The sequence below is a fragment of the Temnothorax nylanderi genome, unplaced genomic scaffold, assembly GCF_030848795.1.
Source record: "Temnothorax nylanderi isolate EJ_2023f unplaced genomic scaffold, tnyl_v1.0 TNYL_tig0399_pilon, whole genome shotgun sequence".
Lineage (NCBI taxonomy): Eukaryota > Metazoa > Arthropoda > Insecta > Hymenoptera > Formicidae > Temnothorax > Temnothorax nylanderi.
In genome coordinates, this window is record NW_027249461.1 from 21,937 (window position 1) to 43,603 (window position 21,667).

The 21,667-nt window shown below is 38.1% G+C and overlaps 2 protein-coding genes across 2 annotated transcripts; both read right to left on the minus strand.

The window, feature by feature from the left end:
* Positions 1-1,830: 1,830 nt before the first annotated feature.
* LOC139782257 (uncharacterized) lies at positions 1,831-2,769 on the minus strand. Its single transcript, XM_071721230.1, has one exon. The coding sequence runs from the start codon at positions 2,767-2,769 to the stop codon at positions 1,831-1,833; it is 939 nt and encodes a 312-aa protein (XP_071577331.1).
* Positions 2,770-6,903: 4,134 nt separating this feature from the next.
* On the minus strand, positions 6,904-7,860 carry LOC139782258 (uncharacterized). The gene has a single exon (XM_071721231.1). It carries the CDS (start codon positions 7,858-7,860, stop codon positions 6,904-6,906), a length of 957 nt encoding a protein of 318 aa, XP_071577332.1.
* Positions 7,861-21,667: the final 13,807 nt, after the last annotated feature.

Genomic DNA, 21,667 nt, shown 5'->3' on the forward strand with positions numbered 1-21,667 from the left:
TCGTGCAATACTTATGTGATTGTTTGAAAGAAGTCATTAGCGTATTATGAAAGAAGTCATTAGCGTATTATAAAAGAAGTCATTAGCGCATTATATTGCTGAGTCTGTTTTTCTTTTGATTGAAAGGTACTGTATTGATTATGATTACTGTTTTAATATATTTAGCTGGTATTATCCCGAGAGGGATGCGGAATGCAAGGATCGGACGTGAATAATATAGGCACAGGTATTGCCGTCACAACTGTTTTGTCTTTATTTGTACACTCGATTACAAATAAGAACAACGCGTCGTTCGTCCACGTGATGACCGCGTGGATGGGCCGTCCCGGCAATTGCTCCGGTGTGGAAACGCACGAGCGCGATTAACTTGACTGTCGGCTCACGGTCTTATGCTAATGCTCAAGCTAAGGCTTTATCGTTCCGGTTTGGCAACGCGGAGAACAAAATATCGATCGGCTCGAGTCACTGTTATATTCGTTCTGTCGCCGAATTCCGCGATTGGTGATTGGCAGATGTTGGCGGAGTCACCTGTTCGATGCGTGATCGGCTCCGCTCTGACTCGTAAGTACGCGGCGCGGTGCGGATTAGGAACGGTTCGAGGGGTAGCATTTGGCGCCATCGATCTTTTTCGTGGATCCTCGGGACACGCAAAATATTGGAACATACCGCCCGCCTCGGATAGACTATCCGATAATAAACCCATGCCTGTCGCCCGCCATGAGGGGCACGTTTTTTACCAAACAATAATGCGGTATGCCGCGATTTCACTTAAATTCTAACGCAACTTATAATCTAACGTAATTTATAATTTAACGCAATTTATAATTTAACGCAATTTATAATTTAACGCAATTTATACAGTATATACAAGGTTGAGATGGGGGACTGGCAAATGTCATCCAGCTGATGTAGGGTTGTTGTCAGTAGTCAGATCCACAGGCAAAAAACATATCTTGACAAGTGCACGTTTGTATGTAGAGCGTGCGGTTTCAACTCTGACCACTCGTGTTAAGGGGACTAGGGAGGGTTGAAAATGCAGAAATTGGCTCGTGTTTAATTGTTTATAACAAGGCTGCGAATGAAGGGTATTAATTATAACATTATAAAATGAGAAAATTCATTAAAAGTCATTCCCAGATCAATAATATCGGCGTCCCAATATAATAAAAAAACTGTCGAATCCACGGTTTTACCACGATTCCAGTCGAACGGATAAAGGTTTTGGCAAATTTCAGGAATATTTCTTCTCTTTAGGCTTTCCTCTATTGATTATACCTAAAAAATTAAAAATAAAAATAAAATTAACAAAATGGCGTCCAGAAAACAAAAAATTTGGGAAAATTCGAGTTATTTGTTATTATAAAATTGTAGCAATATTTTTTTACAATCTGATTTTAGGTATAATTCATGTGTCATAGTGTTTTACAACTCCTGTATAAATTTTAAGTTGATATCTCTCGCGGTTCTCGAGATATCGTGGTAAAATCATCAAAAAATGTAGTCGAGAAAATCGCATTCACACAAAGTTTCGGTACAATATTTATGTTAGAAAAGTCGTACTTACGCGGTTCAAAAATTTCCTGCACTGTAGAATGCAGTCTTCAAAGTACGTTTGGTTTCAGCAGCAGCCGCAGAACTTCTTTTTTTCTCTCGTCGAGCCTGCTTTGTACTGCTAAGCTCCTTTTTATCCGCGCCTGCCAAGCGAATACTGGGACCGACCGCGCGAATATCTGCGTTCGGCCGGCCGCGCGCCACACTACGTTTTACACTCTCCTGACCTCAATTTTGCGAATTTTTTAAAAAGACAAACGGGAAGATATTCTTAAAGGATCACAGTATCGGAATATGCAAAAAACCGAAGATCGATTTTTTCAAAATTTCAACCCTTCCTAGTCCCCTTAACCCATCGTCACCGGGATGACATTCAATTATGCGTCCTAACTCCCAATTGCATGGAAATGCTAAGGGATTTCGCATAAGTACTAGGCGTCCTACCCGAGTTAAATCATGAATGTCGCGCCATTTTGGACGTTGTTGCAAAGTATGCACATAATCGTGTGACCACGTTTTCCAAAAGCTATCACGCATTTGACTAAGGACTTTCCATCGGGTGAGACGCGTTTTCTTTTCGTTAAGCAATAAAGGCTCGGGAAAGCTAGTAATCGCGGGCCCGATCAGAAAGTGCCCGGGAGTCAATGCGGAATAATCGTCGTAGTTATCGGATATCGGCGCTATTGGGCGAGAATTTAGACAGGCTTTGACTCTACACAAGAATGTACTCATCTCTTCAAACGTCAGAGTATGAGCATCAATCACTCGTTTCAGGTGGTATTTGACGCTTCGCATGCTAGCCTCCCATAGCCCTCCAAAATGTGGGGCGGACGGAAGAATAAAATTCCATTTGACTTCTTGGGCGGTTAATTTGTTGAGTACGTTGGGATCGCACGTAGCAGCACGCCACGCGATAGCTAATTCGCGTTGTGCGCCCTGAAAATTCATCGCGTTGTCTGAATACATGTTGCTGGGGATTCCGCGGCGAGCACAAAAACGATCAAATGCGGAGACAAAGGCGGGAGTCGAACAATCGCTCACCAATTCGATATGTATCGCTTTGACCGTCATGCATACGAAGACCGCTATATACGCCTTCCGAGACTTGTGTCCCCGACCAGGGGTAGCCCGAATCTGAATCGGTCCCGCGTAATCTACGCCGCAATGTAAGAACGCTCGAGTGGCCGGACGCACTCGATAATCGGGAAGCTCTCCCATTAATTCGTTGGAGATCGCGGCCTTTTCGCGAGCACATTTTACGCATCAATATAGCGTTGCGCGTATCGTTTGGCGTGCGCGCAATATCCAAAAGTCCTCGCGGAGGAGATACAACGTTAATTGCGGCCCGGCGTGTAACGCACGTACGTGCCCCAGTCAGAAACGTTTGGTTGATACGACGTCGAATCAACGTCGAAAACCAAATGTCGAAATTCTGGTCGATTCGACGTCGAAAGCGTATAAAATATCAACGACTATTCAACTATCATTTCGACGTCAAAGTAAGGTCGAAATTTGATTGAAATAATATACTTTATTTTATACTTTTTTAAGATGAAAAATACTAAAAAATGAGGAATTGTTGCAAATTACATATTTTTTCTTAAAGGAACTATGTTTTTTTTTCATACCAATTGCCGTAAGATTGGCTTGCGTGTCGCGTAACGCAATATTCTCACGTAAGGCGTAAGATGCTACGGCAATGTTCATGCGCTGGCCCTAAAGGTAGAATAAGAAAGAAGGAAGGCGTCGAACACGAGGAGGGAGAGAACCGGAGAGAGAAGGGAAGAGCAGCGATGGAAAGGAGGGAGTCAAACAAAACGCCATTCGAAACGGAACGATGGAGATCGAGTAGATTGGATTGGAGTAGATGAAGATGGTTAGAAAATAATGAACGGACATTGAATGTGTTTGTAAAGAGTTGGGTACGTCCCTGCAAAACGCCATGTGTGTTGGATATAGCAGAATATCATATAAGTTTGCTTGTAAAGGTTTTTGGGAACGTTTTTACTGAAAAAACGCCTTTCCAACCCCGGAACGGGAAATAAATAAAGATGATTGATTGATTGATATATTCGCAGAAATAATAATAATCCCGAATCAGTATAGTCTTCTTATTTTTTTGTTCTTTTTCCCATACTGCCGTCATCTTGGCGACGCCAAGGCGCTTGCTTTAACCATAATGAAGTTGCTGCATCAATCTCTGGGATTTCAGTTTCTGGCCTTTTATCCAGAATGGCACCTAAAAATGCAATAGTTTTTATATTTTATAAGATTTCTTTTAAAAAAACTTGTATAAAAATATATAGACGCCAAGTCAATAGAAACAAAAAGTACAAGAAAGAGACTAAAAAAAGATACTAAATCAGTGGAAAATTTGGTCAAAATGCTGAAAGACGAATATTAATAAAGACAATGATCTGCATAACTCTCCTTGTATTGAAATAGCATTGGAAAAGTAATTTATAGCCGCTCGAGAACAAGATAATCTTTTATCATTATTAACTTGAATAGTTTAGTATATTTATATTTATTGTATATATTATTTATATAAGACCAATATCTCCAAATTTGCGGAAGTTAGAACCAAACCATTTACAAGGTGTACACACACACACACACACACACACACACACACACACAAACACACATACACACACACACACACACGCACGCACACATGCATAAAAAGCAACGTATATATTGATATATATTCATGTTGCCAGAATGAAGGACAGAAGAATCTATTGCATATACAGGCTGTATATTAATATTACCTGCCAGCACTGCAAATCTATGCATGTTACTATGCATGTGAACTATATAGATTTTCAGTATTGGCAGTGAATATTGAAATGCAGTTACAGGCTCTTGCACACAGGATGCGGTAACACTTGACCTGTGTACAGGAGTCATAAAAGCTGCCATAATTTTTGAACAATATATGAATCATACATAAGATATCAATAAGATATCGCATTATAGGCTTACTGCCTATAATGATTTAGTACATATATTTTTACATATGTAATAGATATAGAAGAACAGGCCAATAGATAATAAGCACAAAGTAAAATCTTAACGGAAAATTTGTTTACCTGATAAATATGTGGAAAACAATAAAATTAAACAGCAAAAATATGAAAAAAGACTCGACTTGTAACGAAAAAAGTTCGTTAGGTTATGTAGTCACAAACACTTAACTTATAAGAAAAATATAGTACTTACCCGCTTAGTATTGTTCATTATTATGGGTAATAACTTTGTCTTGCAACCAAAAACACCATTTGATTAGAGAATTTGCAGTAATCGCAGTATCCGCACCGTGTGAGTCGCGCGTTAATACGTGTTCAACCGGGTTCTGCTGATCCCATGACCCTTCCACTTCACACTTGTTATCGTAGCAACGCCGCTTATGGCGCGCTGTTTAACCGCGGGTCCGTGAGAATTTTTTACAAGCGCGGTTATTAAATGCGGCCACCGACGAGCTTGTCAGTGATGCTGTCAATCGAATCATTTTAATGTTGGATTATTGTTGCATTTGTGTGTTTTGCTAGGCTCGTCTACAATTCGCAAGTCGTAATTTTCGCGGATCTTGCAGGATTGGGCGCTTAACTGATCTATTGCGATTAATCAATTACGCGATTTCTTAATAAATGTCTATAAATTGTTTCGTACAATATTTATACGAACAATGTAGTAATATTTTTTAAGATTAAAATCTAAAGCCAAATTGATCGAATTTTGTACGTGCACACATCAAAACAGTGATATTAATCTTTTCGACGTTGAATCAACCTTGAATCGACACTACACTTCTTGACATGGAGTGATCGATATTGTAGGAATATCGACTTTCTTATTGACTCAACCAGCTGTCAACCCCCTAATCCCAGCTCACGTTCCCTGTTGGCGGGTGAACAATCCGACGCTTGGCGAATTCTGCTTCGCAATGATAGGAAGAGCCGACATCGAAGGATCAAAAAGCGACGTCGCTATGAACGCTTGGCAGCCACAAGCCAGTTATCCCTGTGGTAACTTTTCTGACACCTCCTGCTGAAAACTCTTCAAGCCAAAAGGATCGATAGGCCGTGCTTTCGCAGTCTCTATGCGTACTGAACATCGAGATCAAGCCAGCTTTTGCCCTTTTGCTCTACGCGAGGTTTCTGTCCTCGCTGAGCTGGCCTTAGGACACCTGCGTTATTCTTTGACAGATGTACCGCCCCAGTCAAACTCCCCGCCTGGCAGTGTCCTCGAATCGGATCACGCGGGAGTATTAACGGCGATCGGCCGCGAGGCCTCACGCCACTCTGACACGCTTGGCTCTAGAACACCGTGACCGCCGGGGCAAGAAGCCCTCGGGGCACGCGCTCCGCCTAACCGAGTAAGTAAGGAAACAATGAAAGTAGTGGTATTTCACCGGCGATGTTGCCATCTCCCACTTATGCTACACCTCTCATGTCTCCTTACAGTGCCAGACTAGGGTCAAGCTCAACAGGGTCTTCTTTCCCCGCTAATTTTTCCAAGCCCGTTCCCTTGGCAGTGGTTTCGCTAGATAGTAGATAGTAGATGTCAACCATATCGACGTTGAATCAACCTTGATTCAAGGTTATATTTCTGACTGGAGCGTGTATTGTATGATAACTAACGGGTGTGCAGCAAGCACTATTGGATGCTTTGTTTTTTCTGCGAGTGTCGAGTGACGGAGACGTCCTCCGACTCGAATTAGTCCCTTTTCGTCGATAAAGGGATTTAGCGAAGACAATTTGCTACTCCCCCTTAATCGAAGAGCGTTTTGTAGTTGATAATACTCCTTAAGGAAGAGCCGTTGTTGAATGAATTTTAACCAAAACTCGCGCGCGGCATTTATTTCTTCCGGAAGGAGAATAAAAGAGCTTGTTTTCGAACTGTGCGTTGCTTGGCCATTCGCGGACTTTGTGGTTCCGCGCTTTCTCATTTGTTGCACGAATCTGAGGACGTAAGCGATCACTCTGAGCAACTTCGTCCACGAAGAGAAACGACTGCTCAGCTCCCATTTGTTTAGAGACTGAATGAGGTGACTCACAACACTGGTTCGTTCTTCCGGTGGTGGTGCGGAAGAATTGAGGAATGTTGGCTGTGGCCATTGATCTTGAGACAGTTTGAGCCAGGCCGGACCGTTCCACCACAGAGGCAATTCCAACATTTTGGAGAGAGTAATGCCTCTTGACGCGAAATCCGCGGGATTTTTTTCCGAGAGAACATGACGCCATACGGCGTCCGGGACTTGAAGTTGAACTTCGTGCACCCGATTGGCCACAAAGGCCTTTCATCAAGATGGAGGTTGCGTTACCCAGGCTAACGCGACTTTAGAGTTTATCCAACAGTGCAAGCGATCTTTGATAATTCGAGAGTTGATCGCACAAATGGGATCGTTCGCGCCAGCAACAAGGCAGCACAAAGTTCGAGCCGCGGAACGCTCATAGGCTTGAGCGGCGCCACTTTTGATTTGGCAGTTAGTAGCGTTATGTTAACGAATCCATCAATTTTTGTAACTCTCAAATAAACGACCGCTCCATAGGCAGAGGTGGACGCATCCGCAAATCCATGAATCTCCGCGGTAAGCGTGTCAGAACCATACTCGGTCCATCTAGGAATTGAAATCTCCCGCATTAAGACAATATGCGAGTAATACATCCGCCATTTGATCAGAAAGTTGTCGGGAACGACATCATCCCAACTGCATTTTATTAACCACAGTTGTTGCATAAGGATTTTCGGAGTGAGCCATCCAAAGGGGTCAAAAATTTTAGCAATGGTTGAGAGGATTGTGCGTTTTGTCTCGGGAACGGAATTAGAAATTGTGATTTCAAATTGAAACGCATCCGCGATGGGATTCCAATTGATCCCCAGCACCTTGACATGATCGTCCGCGCGAAGGGGTTTTGAATGCGCGAGCCCGTGATCCGTCGGATCTATTCCGATCAGTAGTGACGCGCGATTGCTCGCCCATTTACGAAGTTTGAATCCCGCGTTACCCAGCAAGCCAATGAGTTGATCTCTTGTCTGTAGCGCGAGAGGTTCATCATCGGCACCAAAGACGCAATCGTCCACGTAGGTGCGTCGACGAATAACCGAGACGGCCAATGGAAACTTTGCGCCTTCGTCCTTCGCGGCTTGTTGCACGGAGCGAAGGGCCAAGAATGGAGCCCTGGCCGTCCCATACGTCACGGTGAGCATTATATATTCCTCAATAGGAGAGTTAGCATTAGGACGCCACAAAATCCTTTGGTAATCGACGTCGCGTAAATCGATTAGAATTTGTCTATACATTTTGGCGATATCGGCCGTAAACACGTACCGAAATTGGCGCCATTGTAATATAACTGCGGACAAGTCGGTCTGCAATTTAGGGCCGACCATGAGATGGTCATTCAAGGATAAATCGTTTAAGGTTGGTTGAGAAGCGTTAAAGGCAACTCGAAGGTGCGTTGTAGCACTATGTTCGCGTGTAACCGCATGATGCGGTATATAGACTATCTACTTGTTGGGACTTTCGGAAGGGTGAGCTTTGACCATATGGCCTAAGCGTTCATATTTTTGCAGGAAATCGTTGTACTCGTTCGCTTTTTCCGGCTGTGAGTTTAATCGAGATTCGAGACGCGAATACAGGGCATGAGCGGTCAATTTTGAGTCGCCTGTACTAATTGGTGGATCTGTTTTAAATGGAAGTCGTACTATGTACTGCCCATTTGGGGCTCAAGAGTGAGTGGACATGAAATGCTCTTCACATCGGCTCTCTTCCGGGGAGAGAAAGGTTTTTCGAGGAAGCTCCTCGATTTCTCAGAAACCTTTTAATTGATTGTTGAGTTCCGTGAGCATTGTACAGTGGTGAATTTGTATTGACGTGTTCCCGGACCGCGATCGCGATGGCATGGGACCTGAGAGAATCTACCCAAAGACTGATTTCTGAGCGACGGGCTCATTAGAAGCGCGAGCGTACACGCCCGGTAACAAAATAGCACCGTATAAATCAGCTCCAATAATGACATCGATTTGATCCGAGCTGATCGGGTCTCCATCCGCTAGATCGAGCTGACGAATGTATGACAAATTAGTCACGTTTTCAACTCGTTGAGGTACATAATTGGTGAGCGATTTTAGGACCAGCGCTGTTACAGACAATGACGGTTCCGCACCGTCGCGCGGGGATACTTGAATTTGAGCCGCATATTTCGCTATGGCGGCGGTGTTCCCTATTCCCGTGATAGAGACGGATACGCGCTCTCGCAACAATCGCAACCGCTGTGCTAATCTCTCTGTAATGAGAGTTGTTACAGATCCTTGGTCCAACAATGCGCGAACGATATCGGTTCGACCGTTTGAGCCATTCACCCTGATCCAAGCAGTAGCTAGTAAGATGCTCGTTTTCAAAAAACTTGTTTTGGAAAGCAAGTATGAATTTATTGTTGTGGATTTGTCAACCTTCGAATCGTTAGACGAAGGTGAATTCTGGGCGGTCGAGTCCTTATTTGAAACATCATGAAGCAACGTATGATGTTTTTGTTGACATTGTCGACACGTATGCTTACTTTGGTAGACATTTCGCGCATGCTTTGTACTGAGACAGTTGAAGCAACAGTTAAATTTCTTCACTAACTCTCGCCTTTAAACGCACGCCTTTTCACGAAAATCCGGGCACACGGACAAAAAGTGCGTCTTTTGACACAGGGGACACTTGGCTGAACTCGCGTTAGTCGTATGACTTTGAACGGACGCTGAGTTATATTTACTGCCCTTCAACGAAGGCAATGCTGGCAGAATATTCTTGAACGCACATATTCGCGAAGCGAGGAATTGTTCGAGTTGTTCATACGAGGGATATTCCAATGTGTCTCTCAGTTGTAATTCCCAGGCCTTTCGAGTGCCTTCGTCAAATTTCTGAACAATTAAATATACTAATATAACATCCCATATATCAACAGCACGCCCGAGATTTCGTAACGCTTGAACCGCGACGTTCGCTTTATCACGCAACGCGGTGAGGGCTGCCGCGGAGTCTGTATTAGCTTGGGGAAGCTTATGGAGAGCATAAATGTGCTCGTGCACTAACCGTCATTGATTTATTTATTATTGAAAAAATTAGTAATTATTTTTCACTAATTCTTAATTTTCAAATAAGTAGTAATTTATCTTTGACAAACTATTAATTACTTTAATAAAGAATTTATTTTTACTAATTATCAATTTGCAAAAAGAAATTAATTAATTTTCGTCTAAATACTAATTTTCACGTAACTAGAAATTTTTCTCTGACGAATTACCAATTTTTTGAGTAATGCGTAATTTACTTTAACCTAAATATGATTAATTTTTATGTAATTAGTAATTTTTTGTAACTAATTACTTATTTGCTAATTCAATAAAACTTTAGGTAAATATGTAGAATAACGGCACCCTCTCTGATTCCTTTAAAATTTTCAAATTTTGTGTATTTTGGGTAATAAAAAGATTCACAGAAGGAAAATTGTCGCTCATGTTCCGTTTATTTATAATTAATACTTAAAATATCACGATGTCGGTAAGTAAAGAAATAATAATTTATGAATATATATTTTGCTTTTTACTATTAGATCGTATGTTATTTACAACTTCATTCAATTATATATTTTAAAATTATAATTTTTGTTAAAGCAGGGAATAGATAGAAAGCGTAAAAATACAGAATATTCTCTGCTTTAACCAAAAGCACAAACTATTGTCTGCTTTAATTGTGATCCTTTAAATTTTCGTCCCCAAACATTTTTCGAATAAATTTGAGCCATGTATTTGCATTACCAATTACATCTTGAACTGCAAGCAAGGACTGTTATTAATTTGTTCTACTGAATATAATAAATCAATCAAAGGCTGTTCTTCCGAAAACGTCCATGCTCCGATTTAGGTGAAACTTTGTGAATAGGTTCCTTTTAGATAAAAAAGACATATACCAAAAGGATTTTTTGCGACTCCAAAGTTTAGCAACTTTTTTAACATTTTTAACTTGCTGCCTCCGCGCATAAACTTTCTACGCGAAACGAGGTGCCACATGGGTTTACAATTTTCCACGCGTGGAAAGCCCACGCATGTACTTTGAAGGCATACTATGTGTCTAGTTTAACAATAGTGGAGCCTCCCGCAGGGGGGCGGAACCTACTTTCCTCCCTAGGGAGGAAAATTGGTACTTTCTGCCCCGTATAGCGGGCAGAAAGTAAGGTAACGGGCAATACAAAATCGAGGAAATAATCCGATTTTCCAATTTGAAAATTGTAGTGTAAATATTAAGTTCACTAACTAATAAAATAAGGCTTTTTCTTTGTAAAAATTATATTAATTTTAATAAATAAAAAAATAATTACTATTTCAAAAATTACTTGTATTAAAACTACTGATTTGGAATTGTTTTTTCTTAATAATATCACTAAATAATAAGATAACTAATTATACCTATTTACATAATATCCCTAAATAAAATCCCAAATCAATCATATTTAGTGCAATAATTAAAATTATTTATATCCGACTGTAATCGGCGCGCAGTAATAAGTTGGAATATATATGTATGTGTATTATAATAATACATATACACGGAAATTAATATTGAGCTGCCTAAGATATAAGCTTAGACCGAAAATGGCTTGTATCTTATTCGAAAATTATTTATATTTCTTTTTGAAATTCTATTATCATTTTAATTTTGTGTTATGTGAGGGGCTTCGCCCCCCACACCCCCCACCAGGGGCTTCGCCCCTGGACCCCACATCACTTTGTTTTTCTCTTTCTATTTAACGATACGCGCGTATAAACTGTACGAATGGAACACCAAACGCACTCACTCTACAGACATTCAAAAGTTGAACATTTCCGTAAAGGTGTTGTGAAAAATATCGTATGCACCTCGGGTCAAAAGCTTTTTCAGACTCGTGTGATTTGCCGATTTGCCGCCCTCGCCTTCACACTCGTCTGAAAAACGCTGCTTTTTCCCCTTGGTGCACAATATACTATTAAAAAGTTGCTCAACTTTGGAGTCCCAAAAAATCCTTTTGGTATAGAGGAAAGTCCCCTATTATGAGATAGGTTTCTAATATGAGATAACAGGGTTTTTTTTTAACTATTAGGTCCTATCTGGGCCTATTAGTTTAAAAGAAACCCTATTATCTCATATTATAGGAACCTATCTCATAATAGGGGACTTTCCTCTATGTCTTTTTTATCTAAAAGGAACTTATTTACAAAGTTTGACTTAAATCTGAGCATGGACGTTTTCGGAAGTTTCGCCGAAATTTCAGCCTATTTTCAGCAACAAAGTTTCAGAAAAATTTTCAGACAAATTTGCGAAGAAATTTTAGTTTAATTTCAGCGACTTTTTAGTGCTTTTGCTGAAAAAATTACTTTCAGAGAACAATTCAATGCCCGGGAAAAAAAAATTAGATCTGCCGAGATATGACCAGATCTGATGAACCACATCTGGTCAGATCTGCAAATTGTCTCTATCTGGCCAGATCTGAACAGATATAACCAGATCTGATCAGATATAATTTGATCTGCCAAGATATAATTATTTACCAAATGTATCCAAATCAAGCTTAGATATAATTAAAAATCATGAAGGGATATAAAACGCTATAAAATCATAAATATATCGATTCAATTCAAAAGTGTGCCACTTTATTATAAACTCCCGGGAAAAAATGTTTATATACAATTTTATCTTATCTAATTATATATAACTTTGTAGATATAATTATACATGGATTTTGACCTGATCTAATTATATATAAATAGATAAAATTGTATATGATTATATGTAATTAGATCAAACTATGCATACTTCATATATATATATATATGTGTGTTTATTTCAGCTATACGCCAAGAAAGGACTTGGTTTACAATTCCACTTAACTCACATCCATCCACACACCAAACAACATTCTTCTTTACAAACAAGCCGCAATACATTATTTACATTATTATTATTTACAACCGTTATCTTTTTTGTAGTATTCCTCTCTCCTTTTCCATAATCTATTTAGCACCTTTCCTTTTTCCATTCTAAATTTGTCATCGCATATATTCTCTAATCGTTCTTCGTTATTCCTACCTAAATTCTCAAACCATATACTTGTGATGTTGCACTCGCTTATATAATGCTCTAAATTGTCCCTACCTGACTTGCAGAATCTACACTTCGTATCTTCTTCGTCAAGCCAGTATTTATTTGCGTCCTCGAAATTGCCGCACCTTAATTTTACCATCGCTCTAATCTCGTCTCCTGTTTTTACTTTATCCAAGTTCGCTTTTAATAAATAACTCGGTGTTTTGTTGCTCGCCTCTATCACTTTGTACCTTGTATTATACCTTGCCTCTACTATTTTACTGTTTATTATTTGCCCTTGAATATCCTGTTCCCTTATTCTTACTAAGCCTTCAGTATTTTTACCTTCATAATTTAATTCTTTTATTACTTCAGAGCTCCAACCATTGTTATTATAAAACCTTTCTCGTTCCAAATTATATAAATCCTTTTTCTTTTTATCCCTTGTGTCCTTTTCATCCCAACATGCCTTTACTAAACTTCCATCTTTTTTCCCTCTGCTTCTTTTCTCGAACCTCATGGCTCTTATACCCCAACAGATTTTAAGTTTCTCTAATCCTAGTTCCCTTAGTATTACATACCTCGGTGTGCAAAAGTCTAGTCTAAATATCCATCTTACATAATACAACATGACTTTCTCCAACTCCTTTTTTTCACTCCACCCCCATATCTCTGCTCCGTATTCCATCACACTTTTCACTAGGTACTTAAAAAGCGTCCATCTCCTACTAAAATCATCTTTACATAATCTTTCTCCTAAACCCCAGACCCTATTTGCAGCGATCCTTCCTTTTCTTTTCAGCTCTTTTATATGATCGATATAATTACCTTTCCTATTAAACGTGAAACCCAGATATTTAAACATTTCTACTTCCTCTATTATTTTTTCGCCCCATTTCCATGTCATTCTGCCTCTTTTACCTTTACTATTAAATACCAACACTTTAGTTTTTTCTGTATTTAATTCTAGTTTCCTTTCTTTTAAAAATCTTTTTAACATGCTCATCATATCTAATAAAGCCTCTCTATTTTTCGCTACCAAAACCATATCATCCGCGTATGCTAATGACCACACTCTCACTCCTCCAAGCTCCACTCCTCCTATACCACGCTTTTCTAAAACTTTATCAATGTCCGCATTGTATAAATTGAACAGGGCGGGACTCATCACACAGCCCTGCCTTACACCTTTCTTCGTCTTGAAGCACCTTGTGAACCCATCCCTCGTTCGTATTGTCACCTCCGTCTCTTTGTAAATTTCTTTTATCCTGTTTATTAAACTGCGATCTACTCCTTTCTCTTCCATTATCTTCCATAAAATTCCTCTGTCAACGTTGTCGAACGCTGCCCTTAGATCCACAAATATTGCGAAAATCTTGTCTTTCCCAATTGCCATACCTTTCTCCTTTTCCCTTTGCACTATATGGTTCAAGATAAATATGTTATCCATCGTAGACCTCCCTTTCCTAAAGCCGGCTTGGCTGTCAGGTATCATCCCTTTCATCTCCATTATTTCCTCCAATCTGTTCCTTAGAATTTCCGCATATACCTTGTATGCAGTGCACAGCAGAGAGATCCCCCTATAGTTGTCTGTTCTCTCCTTATCCCCCCTTTTATATAGGGGGACAACTATACTTGTTCGCCATTCGGTCGGAATTTTACCTTCCTTCCAAATGAGCTTCAACAGATCAGTTAGAGCCCTTCTCACCGCTGCGCCACCATACAGCCATGCTTCCATTGGGATTCCATCGACACCTGCAGCTTTGCCTAACTTCATGTTCCTGACTGCCCTCACTATCTCCTCTTCTTGCAACTCCATTTCTATATCTTGAACCTGTTCCTCATTTCTTTCTTTTGTTCCCATGTCACGCACCTCCAACGCCTCATCCCTTCCCTCCATCTCGGACCCACCTAACAACTCCATGAAGTAACTTCTCCAGTTCTCTTTCGGAATATTATTCTCTTTCCATTCTTTCTTCTTTCTTCGACTGTTTATGTAATTCCAAATTTTCTTTTCATCCTTCAGTTTTCTTAATTCCTCTTCTTCCCTCTCTCTCTTCTCCATCCTTTTCTTCTCTAACGACCCCTTCAGGCCTTTCTTACCTTCCAGATAGTCTTCCTTACTTCCCTTTCCACTTCTCCATCTTCTGTACTGTCTTTTCACCTCCCTCTTCTTTCTGGTACAACTCCTATCCCACCAATCTTTGTGCCCTATTTTCCTTCTCTTCTTTATCTTGATTTCCTTATAAACTAAGGCTCCAAGGATCCAGTTTTTGATTTTCTCCCATTTCCTATCCACCGACTCTATTTCCTGGTCCTCGTTTACATTCCATGCCTCCGTCCTCTCCCTGTATAATTTCCTTGCCTCTTCGTTCCAACATATGATCTTCTTTGACATATTCTGTTCCTCTTCTACCTCTTCTGTCCACCCCTCCATTTGTCTCGTATTCTCCTCTTCCTCCAGTAACAAGGTCAGAGGCAAATGATCCGAGTCCACCCTGTCCCCTATTCTAAATTCCAACACTCGCTCTTGCGCACTATCGTTTACAATTGCATAATCAATTACCGAGCACTTTCTCGCACCCACATACGTATATTCCCCATCCCAATCCCCCTCTGTACATCCATTCAAAAAATACCATCCTTTTTCGTTTATCATGTCCACAAAACTTCTACCCCCATCTCCTATGACTTTATCTTTACTCTCCTTTTCAAAGTCACCCTCCTCGTCCCTACAACCTCCTAAGTTTCCTATTCTAATATTAAAATCGCCTCCTATAATAATATCCTCTCCTTCGCATCCTTCGCATTGCTCTGTTATTTTCGCCATTATCTCTTCAACATCTTTCTTTGCTCCTACATTATATACTGTAAAAATATTTAGACCTTTATCCTCTTTTACTATTCTCGTTCGCGCAATTCTTTCTGTAATCAATACACTTTCATAATTCTCCACTTCCACCACCCAGTCTTTTCTAATACCTATTAGTAAACCTCCCTTCGCCCTACCCTTCTTCCTTTCCCTTACCGCGTTAATATTTTTCCAGTTGTGCGTTTCCGGCAGTCTACCCTTAATTCTATCCCATCCCTTTTCCTCTAACCATGTTTCACATAGCCCTATAAAATCGAAACCTACTATGTAATTCCAGAAATCTTTGTCCTGCCTCTCAATACCCGCAACATTCCCAAAAATTATCTTTCGCCTATTTTCATTCTTCTGTTGCTTCGCTTTTCCGACCTCCTTTCGTGTTGTTCGCCTGTTGTCCTCTTGAATGCCACTTGCTGGTACTCTTCTCCTAACTTGGCAGCCATCTAAAAATTTTCCTTTTTTATTAGCTTATTTTCTACCTCGCTCCATACGTACTTCCTACCTTGCACCTCTAGCTTCCTATAACCTATTTTCACCAATTTTCCTTCTGTTTTCTCTTTCCATGCCTTTTCTTTTATCCGTCTTTGCACTTCTCTGTCCTCAAAGGTCAGGTCGTGATCAATGAAAATTTTCTTACTTCCCAGCTTCTTCTTCTCCTTCATGATGTTGTCCTTCGATTCCCAGCAGTCCATTTCAACTATTACTATCTCTCTTCCTACCCTGCCTGTTGACCGCATCTTCTTTACTCCCGCTTTTGCACCGAACTCCCTCTCCAGAAACGTCTCCGCTGTGTCCATTAAGCTCTTGTTTTCCTTTTTATGTAATCCTCTGATCACTAGATTATTTTTCTTTTCCTTCCTTTCCTTCATATTTCTTTCTCTCTTCCTAACCATCTCCGCCACCTTTTCCACAATCGCCTCCATTTTGCCGCCGGTCGCCTCATCCGTTGTGTTTTCACTCCTTCGTTCGATCATCGATAGTCTCTCTTCTATCTTATCCATCCTTTCCGCTACCTTTTCTTCTTTTTTCCTCCAACCCTCTTCTAAGACGTTCATCCTCTCTCTCATCTCTCTCATCTCGTCCCTCATGTCCCTCATCTCGTCTCTAATCTCTCTCAAGATTGCTATTAACGTACCGTCCTCTTCATCCTTCTTTGTTGCTGACGGAACTACCTCTTCTCTCTTCTCACCTACAACGCCGACTCCTTCCTTCGATTTGACCATTCCTGGTGGCGTTCTCACAGTCTTGTTATCTCTCTTGAAAATTTCCTTCGCACGTTGTTCGTTTTCCTCTCTTTTCCTCTTAGCTTTCGCTAACTCGCATGCCGTGCTGTTATCACTCGTCATAAACTCCAGTATGCTGACCGAGCTCGATCTTTCTCTCATTCTTAACTCATCCTTTGTAAGTCTTCCTTTTCCTCTTTTTTCTTCTTTTGGTGTGGCAAAAATTTCTTTACTCGTTGCTGCTTTCTCGCTCTCGTCTGCTTCTCCCTCCATCCTGTATGTACGTCCCACGTTCACGCTCACCTTCTAGTCGATCTCCTTAACCGCTGCCTCTATGCCTAGACTGTTCCGTCTACTGACGCTACCTACTCTATGCGTGACGCAAATCTCGCTCCCTTTTGGAACGCACCGCGTTATTTTCCCGCCTTCTCTCACCTAACCTCTCCCTCTCTCTACAACATTTAGCGCTCTTTTCCTTCACTAATTAATATTTCCCTGCTACTTCTATTATCCTATCCTAAATTTAAGATCTTCTTCCTACCTTTCTACCGGTTCGACGCCCACCTCGACTCCTGTTTCCCTCTAAACTTTCGCCTAATTTATCCGCAACTCTCACACGCATGCACAACACACTCGCTCCACTAACCAAGTCCATATATATATATATATATATATATATATATATATATAAATGATTAGATATAATTATATATATTTTTGGATACAATTAGATCAAATCTTTAATGGGTCCATTTTTGTGGTAAATATGTAGAATCAAAAGTGAAATGATTTATTCCATATATTATAACTTGGCACTGCTTGAGACAGTGCCGTGTCTCTTGATACCGTTTTTATACTACTGTTCGTCAAATTTTAAATACGAGAAACGAATCCTATCGAATGCCATCTATTAGATAATCCAAATTTAAAGTTTATATATGATTATATATAATTATATATAATTATATATAATCTTTTTTTATATTTGTAACACACCAAATTTAATAAATTCTATTATGTGAACAATAAAATATATATGTACGCATACATATAAAAATAAAATTACATTATTCTATACTAGAAAAATGGTATTTTTACGCGAATTTATTATTTATTATTTCAATCAAACATTAAAAAATATATATATTGTATAATTATATCTAATTTGGCGTAATTATATATAAGTTTGTATATAATTTGATGTATCTCAACTCGAAAAAAAATTCTAATATAACTTTGCATAATTTGATATAGAGTTATAAATATTTTGATATAATTACATATAATTATTTACTCGAAAAAGACTTTTAATATAATTTTACATAATTTGATATAAAGTTATAAATATTTTGATCTAATTACATATAATGATTTACTCAAAAAAGAGTTTTAATATAATATTGTATAATTCGATGTGGAGTTATACATATCTTGATATAATTACATGTAATTATTTACTCAGAAAAGAATTGTAATATAATGTTGCATAATTTGATATGGAGTTATAAATATTTTGATAAAATTGCATATAAATGAATACATAAATAGATCTTATTATATATGATTATATATAATATGATATAATTAGATAAAATTGTATATAAACATTTTTTCCCGGGACACCATATTTAATAAATTGTATTATGTAAACAATAAAATATATGTGTACGCATACATATAAAAATAAAATTAAATTATTCTATACTAGAAAAATGGTATTTTTACGCGAATTTATTATTCATTATTTCAATCAAACATTAAAAAATATATATATAATTATATCTAATTTGGCGCAATTATATATAAGTTTGTATATAATTTGATGTATCTCAACTCGAAAAAAAATTCTAATATAACTTTGCATAATTTGATATGGAGTTATAAATATTTTGATACAATTACATATAATTATTTACTCGAAAAAGACTTTTAATATAACTTTACATAATTTGATATGGAGTTATAAATATTTTGATATAATTACATATAATTATTTACTCAAAAAAGAGTTTTAATATAATATTGTATAATTCGATGTGGAGTTATACATATCTTGATATAATTACATGTAATTATTTACTCAGAAAAGAATTGTAATATAATGTTGCATAATTTTTGATATGGAGTTATAAATATTTTGATATAATTGCATATAAATGAATACATAAATAGATCTTATTATATATGATTATATATAATATGATATAATTAGATAAAATTGTATATAAACATTTTTTCCCGGGCTTGGACTCCGATATAGACGGAGAGCTGGCTACAGAGATGGCAACATGCCTCGGTCCACGAAATATCTTACCTGGAAAAGGTTCGATTGCTGCCGGCAAAGCGAAAGCCCGACCGTGGCTGAAGGCGCGCTGGAAGCTAAGTGCGTGGGCGGGCGATCAAACGTGTAAATTTTCCGACAAAAAAAACTGTCGATCGGCACGGCTGAAAATTTGCATAGGCATCGAGGAGTATGAGAAAAAGCAGGGAAAAAATTGTCAGAAGAGTAAGTAGAAGCTAAAGGGTTGTCAGAAGCTGCCAAAGTTGCGAAAATCTCGGAAAATTTACATATTAAGAAGAACTTCTGACAATTTGCATTTGTATTGTTTACGTATAGAATAAACTAAGTGCAAAGTGTCAGAAGGCAAAGTGGAAGCGATCATGAGAAAATCGGGTGCAAAGTGCGAGAGCGTCTTTCGGCGCGCGGCGCAGCGCCCAGTGGACCGATCGCTTTTCTCTTGATTTTCACACCGAACATATTACATAGCACTTCTGACAATTTATCTGAATATTCATAAACGACTACAGGAACTATTATTAAAATGTCAGAAGTCAATTGAGAAGAATTAATAAATTTAATTAATTTTTTATCGTAACCTTAGCAACATTTTGCGTGATTTTTATTATCTTTAATAAAAGCATATTGATGTTTTTTTTTTAATCGATAGAGTATCATGTATGGAAGGTTGGTATTGAATTTGGCGATAATCAGTAAAAGCATTCTTTTTTAAAAAAATTTTGAATTTTTTTAGAAATGTCCGTGGTTGCTTTAACTTCCGCAAATTTGGAGATATCGATCTAATTTTATTATATTTTTCAGTCTTTTCTACCCCTATTTCATATATAATTTTTTAAGATTTGGTTGATTAGACCCAGCTTTATACGCGATCAAAGGTCCATAATTTTGATCGCATATAAAGCTAAGTCTAATCAACCGAATTTAAAAGAATTATATATAGTCCAGTCAAAATACGGAAAAAAGAGGGGGTACCTAGAAAAAATTGCAACACAAGGTTTTATTACGTCATTGTGTTCAGAAAAATATACTGAACAACATATCCAAATTTCGCCATTTTCCTCTATCCCTAAGTATGTTTTTTATGAACAATTTATAAACAAATTTGTTTTTCTCCACAAATACGATGAATTTCGAAATTTTTGTAGAGATCAAAGTTGTAGAGCAGACAAATATCTACAAAAAATGTTCTTATGAATTTTTTGAAATATCTCATATTATTTGAGATATTTGCAACAAGAGCTACTAGGCTACGCGCGGAGCGGAGCGGAGAGTTCTAACAAGCACACGGCAGTCTCTACTGGTCGCTGCTAGTTCTCTAGGTTCTACAAGGAACTTGAGTTGGTTCTCGATACTAGTATATGTGTCTATGTATACACACACAAAATTATTAATTATTTAACAAAAAACCAAAAACGAAAAAATTAAAAAAAAATTAAAAATTAAAAACAAAAATTTAAAAATATTAAAAACAAAAACAATAAAAAAACAAAAAATGGGGTGACAATCGAGCCAACAGCCTCCTTGTGGCCACCCTGGAAACAGATGCTAATTTATCTGGCTAATGTTGGCCGTAAGCGCGCAGCGCTATAATGTTTTGAGCTTCCGTTGCAAATATCTCAAATAATATGAGATATTTCGAAAAACTCATAAGAACATTTTTTGTAGATATTTGTCTGTTCTACAACTTTGATCTCTACAAAAATTTCAAAATTCATCGTATTTGTGGAGAAAAACGAATTTGTTTATAAATTGTTAATAAAAAACATACTTAGGGATAGCGGAAAATGGCGGAATTTGAATATGTTGTTCAGTATATTTTTCTGAACACAATGACGTAATAAAACCTTGTGTTGCAATTTTTTCTAGGTCTAATCGTATTTTGACTGGACTAATATGAAATAGGGGTAGAAAAGACCGAAGTAAAAATTGTTTTTTGAGTTTTCGATGCCAATGTGTTGCTTATGTTCGAAAACGTCGAAAAATCGTAGAGTATCATTAAAGGTAGGTTGGTGTTGAATTATCTTTTTTTTTGTTTATGGTATAACTTCTATAATTTTTTAGATATTGGTATGTTTTTTTTTTTTTAAATTATGGACCTTTGATCGCGTATAAAGCTGGGTCTAATCAACCAAATCTTAAAAAATTATATATGAAATAGGGGTAGAAAAGACTGAAAAATATAATAAAATTAGATCGATATCTCCAAATTTGCGGAAGTTAAAGCAACCACGGACATTTCTAAAAAAATTCAAAATTTTTTTAAAAAAGAATGCTTTTACTGATTATCGCCAAATTCAATACCAACCTTCCATACATGATACTCTATCGATTAAAAAAAAAAAACATCAATATGCTTTTATTAAAGATAATAAAAATCACGCAAAATGTTGCTAAGGTTACGATAAAAAATTAATTAAATTTATTAATTCTTCTCAATTGACTTCTGACATTTTAATAATAGTTCCTGTAGTCGTTTATGAATATTCAGATAAATTGTCAGAAGTGCTATGTAATATGTTCGGTGTGAAAATCAAGAGAAAAGCGATCGGTCCACTGGGCGCTGCGCCGCGCGCCGAAAGACGCTCTCGCACTTTGCACCCGATTTTCTCATG

Bases quoted from the DNA above. Each gene is read 5' to 3' on its own strand.
- LOC139782258 (XM_071721231.1), bottom strand. From the start codon at position 7,860: ATGTATAGACAAATTCTAATCGATTTACGCGACGTCGATTACCAAAGG.
- LOC139782257 (XM_071721230.1), bottom strand. From the start codon at position 2,769: ATGGGAGAGCTTCCCGATTATCGAGTGCGTCCGGCCACTCGAGCGTTC.